The sequence below is a fragment of the Eimeria maxima genome, genomic scaffold (genome assembly GCF_000499605.1).
Source record: "Eimeria maxima Weybridge genomic scaffold, Emw_scaff141, whole genome shotgun sequence".
In the NCBI taxonomy this organism is placed as follows: Eukaryota; Apicomplexa; class Conoidasida; order Eucoccidiorida; family Eimeriidae; genus Eimeria; species Eimeria maxima.
The window spans coordinates 25,001-32,500 of NW_013564377.1; the positions used below are offsets into that span (position 1 = coordinate 25,001).

The 7,500-nt window shown below is 53.1% G+C and overlaps 2 protein-coding genes across 2 annotated transcripts in view; both read left to right on the forward strand.

The window, feature by feature from the left end:
* Positions 1–759: 759 nt before the first annotated feature.
* On the forward strand, positions 760–2,797 carry EMWEY_00017060 (hypothetical protein, conserved; the record flags this gene model as incomplete). The annotated part of the gene is made up of 2 exons (XM_013479853.1): positions 760–2,085; positions 2,672–2,797. 2 exons carry the CDS (start codon positions 760–762, stop codon positions 2,795–2,797), a joined length of 1,452 nt encoding a protein of 483 aa, XP_013335307.1.
* Positions 2,798–4,914: 2,117 nt separating this feature from the next.
* Positions 4,915–7,500, forward strand: part of EMWEY_00017070 (hypothetical protein, conserved) — a gene marked incomplete at both ends in the record, with an annotated part of 6,455 nt that continues 3,869 nt past the window's right edge. Inside the window, 2 exons of the mRNA XM_013479854.1 lie at positions 4,915–5,448; positions 5,641–7,500. The exon at positions 5,641–7,500 is cut by the window's right edge and continues 90 nt beyond it. Coding sequence (XP_013335308.1) covers positions 4,915–5,448; positions 5,641–7,500 — 2,394 coding nt within the window. The remainder of the gene's footprint in view (positions 5,449–5,640) is intronic.

The window sequence follows — 7,500 nt, forward strand, 5'->3', positions numbered from 1 at the left end:
AGCAAAAAAATAAATAATAAATAATAAATAAAAAAGTAAATAAATATAATTAATTAATTATATTTATTTATATCTTCTTCCTTCCCTAATGGGGCCCCACAACAGCAGCAACTGCAGCAGCAGCAGCAAATCTTTCTTTTCTTGCTGCTACTGCTGCTACTGCTGCTGATGCTGCTGCTGCTGCTCCACTTTAGGTGTACGTACACCTCATTATTCCTCTTCTTTTCTTCAGGTGTATATACACCTAAATACTTTTTTTCTTTCTTTCCTCTTATGATTGCTTTGCTGCTTATTAGCTTGGGGCCCCCTTGGGTTTGAGCTGCTGCTGCTGCTGCTGCAGCTGCAGCAGCAGCAGCAAAGTGCTGCTGTCTTGCATTTCTACCGACGTGTGCAGCAACAGCAGCGTCAACAGCAATACTGGAAGCAGCAGAAGCAGCAACAGCAACGGCAACAGCAACAGCAGCAGCAGCAGCAGCACGGAGGCCTAATCGTGCAACCGCCTCAGCAGCAGCTAGTCTCTGCAGCAAGCCCGCTACCCAACAACGGCAACAGCAGCATCTGCAGCACCAGCAATAGGAGCAACAGAAACAACAGCAGCAGCAACAGAAGCAGCAGCAGCAGCAGCAGCAGCAACTAGCCCGTTGTGTGTAGCAGCAAATGCTGGCCTCTATCGATTGTTGAGGGCTTCCTATCTTCTCCCTCAGCTCTTAGGTTTGCTGCTGCTGCAGCAGCTGCTGTAGCAGCAGCAAACCTAAGACCATGAGCAGCAGCAGCAGCAGCTCCATGAGCAGCTGCAGTAGCAGCAGCACCACGAGCAGCAGCTGCAGCAGCAGCAGCAGCACGAGCAGCAGCAGCGGCAGCACCTGCAGCGACTGCAGCAGCAGCATCATATGCAACAGCCGCAGCAGCAGCAGCAGAAGGGTAGAGACAGAGACATCGTTTGCATCAGCAGCAGATCCTACTGCTGCTGCTGCTGCTGCTGCTGCTGCTGCTGCAGCAGCAAAGCCGCATAAAGAAGATGTAATAGAACAATCAGGAGAAGGAGGGGGTTTGCTGTCATTGAATGGTAAGCTGCTGCTGCTGCTGCTGCAGTGGCTGCCTCTTAAGGAGCAGCTGCAGCTGCTGCTGCTGTCTCGTGGGGTGTATAGGCAGCTATGTACTATGCCCTTTATTGAATCCCTTTGCTGCCCCCCTGGTAATAGCCTGCAGCTGCTGCTGCAGCAGCACGTACACCATCCGCTGCTGCTGCAGCAGGAACGCTTGCTGCAGCAGCAGCAGCAAAAACTCAAGCAGCTCAAGTCGCAGCTGCAGCAGCAGCATCTGCTGCTGCAGCAGCAGCACAGCAGCATAAACAAAAGAATTATAGATAGAGAGCAGCAAGAGGATTCTGTATGCAAGAAAAAGAAACAAGAAGAAGTACTTGCTGCTGCTGCTGCTGCTGATCCTTCTGCTGCTGCTGGTGGTGCGTCCTGTCCTAGTGATGATAAGCGGCAACCTCTAGAAGCAGCAGCAGCAGCAACAACAGCAGCAGCAGCAACAACATCTGCAGCAAGTGCAGATTGTAGGAATGGCAGCAGCAAATTGTGCAGCAATCTTGCTGCTGCTGCTGCTGCTGCTGCTGCAGATTCCCAACCGCCTACTGGAGATAACAACAAGCAGCAGCAGCAACAGCAACAACAACAACAGCAGCAGCAACAACAGCAGCAGCAGCAGCAGGAGGATGAGGACGAAGTTGAGGTGTATATGCAGCAATGCCCTTTGCTGCGTCGTTTCTCTCGTTGCTGCAGCATAGAGTTATCTATTGCTGCACACCTGCAGCCAACGCCGCTGCTGCTGCTGCTGCTGCTGTGCTGCAGCAAATCACTGCAGCAACTAATTATTAGAGGATATGATGAAGGAAGCTTCCGATTCCGTAGACAACTGCAGCAGCAGCAGCAGCAGCAGCGGCAGAAGCAGCAGCAGCAGCAGCAGCAGCAACAGCAGCACAACAAAGATACAACAGCTGCTCCTCCAACAACAACCAGCAGCAACAGCAACAGCAGCAACAGCAGCAGCAACAGCAGCAACAGCAGCAGCAGCAGGAGGGTAGCAGAAGGAAGCGAGTTATGTACAGCAGGATTATGTCTTCCTTCTTGTTATATATCATGTAGTGTATGGTTACCAGCAGCAGCAATAGAATATTTGCTGCTGCGCTGCAGCAGCAAACTGCAGCAGCTGCTGCTAGATTTATCCATAAGAAGAGGATATTCTTTTTCTTCTTTTACTAATATTTCTTTTTCTTCTTCTTTTTGCATGCAACAATTAATTATATTAGAATTAATTAATATACATAGGCATAACTTCAGGTATTTCTCCTGCTGCTGCTGCTGTTGCTGCAGTTTGTTGCTGCTGCTCCTCCTGTTGCTGCTGCTGCGGGTGGTGGGGTGGTGCTGCTGGTCCTGCTGCTGGGGTTAATAGGATGGTGCTGCTGCAGCTAACTAGGATGGTGCTGCTGCAGCTAGCTAGCTAGGTAGCTAGCTAGCTAGTTGGTTGTATATATATAGCTAGCCAAGGGGTACAGCTGCTGCTGTTGTGCTTGTGCTTGTGCTGCTGCTGCTGCTGCTGCTGCTGCTGCGCAGATGCGGGGTTTGCTGCTTCCCTTCCTTAGAAGTGCTGCGTCTCCATTGGGCAGATGTATCACCAAAACACCATAATCTTGGGTAAGCAGCAGCAGCAGCAACAGCAGCAGCAGCAACAGCAGCAGCAGCAACAGCAGCAGCAGCAACAGCAGCAACAGCAGCAGCAGCAGCAGAAGTAGACTGTTACCGATCGTTAGTCAGATAGACTATGAGGTGTCTTAGCAGCAGCAGCAGCAACAGCAGCAGCAGTTCTTGTGGAGGAGTTATTCTGCAGAACATAAGGCTTATTGGGGTACTTTGCTGCTGTGTTGCTGCTGTGTTGCTGCTGCTGCTGCTGCTGCTGCTGCAGGCTGCTGCTGCGTGGCTGCCCGAAGTTGCGGTGTCTTTGTGTGCATGCAGACTGCGATGATGATGAGGCAGTTGTGCAGGTCACCTCTTTGTTTGCTGCTGCGCTGCAGCAGCTGCTGCTGCCAGAGCAGCAGCAGCAGCAGCAGCAAGGGGAGCAGCAGCAAGGGCAGCAAGGGCAGCAGCTCGGAGGCAGCAGAGCAGAGCCCCCAAGATGTATAATGACTGCAGCAGCAGAAGAGGCAGCAGCAAAAGCTGTTGCTGCTGCTGCTGCTGCAGGTATCTGCCCCTTACCGCACCTGCAGCAGCTGCAGCTGCCGCTGCTGCCAGCAGCAACAGTCCCGCTGCTGCGTGCTGCAGCACCAAACCTACAAACCCTCCGTCTAGTACTTGCTGATAGCCACAGGTAACCCTAAACCCTAAACCCTAAACCCTAATCGTAAACCCTAAACCCTAATTTTTTCTTAATGCCTTAAACACCCAAACTAGAGGTCAGAACTACAGCGCTGCTGCTGTTGCTGCTACTGCTGCTGCTGTGCTCCTATTGCTGCTGCTGCTGCTGCTCAGGACACGAAGGGGTCTGCTGCCGCTGCAGTTAGCAGCGCAGCAGCTGCAGCATCTGCAGCAAATTGTATTCCCTACTCCTGTTGACTTTGCCCCTGTAGGCATATTGCCTAGGACTCCTGCTGCAGCAGCAGCAGCAAGTGCTGCTGCTGCTGCTGCTGCAAATGATGCTGTAGATGATTTACCTCCGCTGCGGGAAACAGCAACAGCAGCAACAGCAGCAACAGCAGCAGCAGCAGCAGCAGCCGATCCATCTGCTGGTGTTTTGCTGCTGCAAGGGCCTCTATCTGACTTTTTTATTCGTTGTAGATGAGGGAGTTGCTGCTGCTGTTGCTGCTGCTGCTGCTCCTGCTGCTGCTCCTGCTGCAAGAGCAGCAGCAGCAGCAGCAGCAGCAATTTCGTGAGCACAATGGCTGCAGCAACAGATGCGATTTTAAAGTTTTTCTTGTCTTTGTCTACGAGGGTTTAGGGTTTACAGCTGCTAGGGTTTATCTTGAGGGTTTAGGGTTTAGGGTTTAAGGTTTATATTGAGGGTTTAGGGTTTAGTATTAGGGTTTAGGGTTTAGGCTAACAGGAAATGCAGCAAGCCGAGATACAGTAGAATGCTAGGGGCTGCTGCTGCTGCTGCTGCTGCTGTTGCTGCTGCGCTGGCTACGTGCGCAGCATTTGCTGCTGCTGCTGGTTCACTTACAACTGGTGCTGCTGCACACGCAGCAGCAGCAACTGCAGCAGCAGGAGCAGCAACTACCGCAGCAACGGCTGCAGGTGGTGCCTTATCCATTTGTTTGTCTAAACCCTAAACCCTAAACCCTGGGCGCAACAAGCTCGAACTACCACCACCACCAGCACCAGGAGCAGCAGCAGCCACAGCAGCAGCAGCAACAGCAGCAGCAGCAGCAACAGCAGCAGCAGCAGCAACAGCAGCAGCAGCAGCAGCAAAGATAGGTTGTGAATATATAAGGAGAGAAGGGCAGCGTGTCTTAGGGCGATGCATGCAGCCCCAAGGACAACCCCACCGCAGCAACACACTTTTTGTAGAGACACTGCAGGAGCAGCAGCAGCAAAATAAATTAAGAAAAATTATTTAAATAAAATAAATAAATAAAAATGCCTATAAAAAGAACCCCTACACTGCAAACCCTAAACCCTAAACCCTCATGCGTTCTGCGCGATGCGCGCCGGAGCCAAACCCTAAACCCTAAACCCTAAACCCTAAACCCTTGCTTAGGTTATTTAAGAGTATTTTTTGCCCAAATGCATGCAATAATTATCTTCATGCATTTCTTTATTCTTTTAAGAGCTGCCTATACACCTCAAGCTGCCTATACACCGCGAGCTGCCTATACACCGCAGCAGCAAACCTGAGGTGTACGTACACCTCAAGGCAATGCTTTGGCGCTACGGAAGATTTCCCTTCAGACGCGGCAGCAAAGAAAGAATTCAAACAGCTGTCTTCTCTCCTCCTTCTCCTCTGCAGCAGCAGCAGCAGCAGCAACAGCAGCAGCCGCAGCAGCAGAGGCAGCAGAAGCAGCAGCTGCTCGCAATCGCCGTCGCACCACCCTCACCAGTAACACAAGCAGCAGCAACAACAACACCAGGAGAAGCCTCACCTGCAGCAGCAGCAACAGCAGCAACAGCAACAGCAGCAGCTCCATCAGCTGCTGAATTAGCTGCGGAGTATTCGCTGCTTATAAGAGAGCTCAGGGAGCTCCTAGCCGATGAACCCTCTCAACCTGCAGCAGCAGCAGCAGCAGCAGCAGCACCTGCCTCTGCTGCTGCTGCTGCTGCTGATGTTTTAAGCCGATTGCAGCAGCAGCAGCAAAAGTTAGCTGCGCGTCTTCTGTTGCTGCAGCAGCAATTCAAGACTTTGCTGCTGTCTGTACACTGCAACGGACCAGGCGCGGAGGTATTCGATGTACAGGTACGTATAAACCCTAAACCCTAAACCCTAAACCCTAAACCTTTTTATTAGAGGATAAGAAGAACTGTACATCATTAGAGTTAGTGTTTAAGCAGATGCAGTAGCTGCATCCAAGTCTAGGGTTTAGGGTTTAGGGTTTAGGGTCTAGTGTTTAGGGTTTAGGGTTTAGGGTTTAGGGTTTGCGTTGTTCAGAGTGACCCGAAGCTACTTTGGCGGCAAGGGCTTCCAGGTGTCTGCAGCAGTGCTGCTTTTAGTGCAGCAGAGCAGCAGCAGCAACTGCAGCAGCAGCAGCAGCAGCAGCGGCTAGCAGTAGGACTGAGCTCTGGGGGGTTGCTGCTGCTGGGGGGACGTGATGGCTCTCTTATTGCATGCAGGAGGAGGCATGCCCACTTCAGCAGCAGCAGCAACAACAGCAGCAGCAGCAACAGCAGCAGCAGCAACAGCAACACGGATGCGCATGCCGTGGAGCATGCAGCTGCAGCAGAGCAGCAGCAGCAGCAGCACGTGGCTAAATGGCAGCAAGGAGCTGAGAAAGGGAAGGATGGGTTATTTAATTGCCCCTTGCTGCTGCAGCAGCAGCAACAGCAGCAGCAGCAGCAGGAGATGCAGCTGCGGCTGCAAGCCTTCAAGGGAGAAGTTAATAATTTGCTGCAGCGAAGTCTGCTGCAGATGGAGTGGCTTGAGACACACCAGCAGCAGCAGCAGCAACAGCAGCAGCAGCAACAGCAGCAGCAGCAGCAGCAGCAGAATGGGGATGGAGCAGCAGTTGTTGCGCTGCAGTGGTTTGGCTTAGATGTGCTGCTGCAGCAAAGTCCTTTCTATGATGCTGTTCATGCTGCTGCTGCTGCTGCTGCTACGCTGCAGCCAGATCCCCTATGTATATCTGCTGCTGCTGCTGCTGCAGCAAGAGACATCGTAGGCACCTGCCGCAACAGCAGCAGCAGTGACAGCAGCAGGGAAGGAAGCCGCAGCAGCAGCAGCAACAGCTGCGACCCAGATGCAGGCGCCCTGCTGCTGCATGCTGCTCGATTCAGCAGCAGCAGCAGCAGCAGCAGTTCAATGCAGTGTCTGCTGTCTGTTGATGCTGCTGGCTGCTGCTGCTTCTCCTTAGAGGGTTTGCTGCCTCTTGCTGCGCTGCAGCTGCTGCAGTTGCTGCCTCCTGGGGAGACACCCCTGCTGCAGCCCCAAGTGTCTCGCCACTTATGCTGCATGCGGCAGCAGCAACAACAGCAGCAACAGCAGTCACAGCTTCAACAACAGCAACAGCAGCAGCACGAGCAGCAGCAGCAGCAGCAGGAACAAAAGTTGCTGCTGCAGTCGCAGGCTTCCCCAGCTAAGAGGAAGAGAGCAGCAACTCCCTCTACCCCTCGGCTGCAGCGGCAGAATTGCAGCAGCGGCAGCAACAACAACCTATGTAGCAGCAGCAGCAGCAGCAGCAGCAGCAGCGACAACTGCTGCTGCAGCACAAGAAGCAAAGAAGGAGACGAATGGAGTGCCAGCAGCCGCTTGACGCCGCTGCGGCGGACTATGCAGCATCGAGACATCTCCCAGCGAGCAGCAGCAGCAGCAGCAGCAGCAGGAAAATCTGCTGCTGCTGCAACAGCCGCAGCAGCAGCAGCAGCAGCAGAAGCTGCGCGTACACCTGATGCATCGCGCCACAGCTGCCTTCTCTCAGAGTCGCATTCCTTTCGATCTGCAGCAGCTGCTGCAGGAGGTGCTGAGACTGCAGCAGCAGCAGCAACAGCAGCAGCAGAAGATAAGCAGCAAACATTTGCTGCTTCTGCCCCCCTAAGGCTGCTGCTGCAGCAGCAGCAGCTGCAAGTCCAATCTGTCTCTCTGTGGCCTTCTCTTGACTGCCTTGCATTTCTGCTTGCACCCACTGCTGCTGCTGCTGCTGCTCCCGCTGCTGCTGCTGCTGCTGCTGCAGGCAGCTGTGGGGGAGATTCATCGGAGAGCAGCAAACTGAGGTGCAGCAAGCAAGTCCTTGGTTATACACAAAAAAGGGAAGCAACAGCAGCAGCAACAGCAGCAGCAACAGCAGCAGAATCTGTG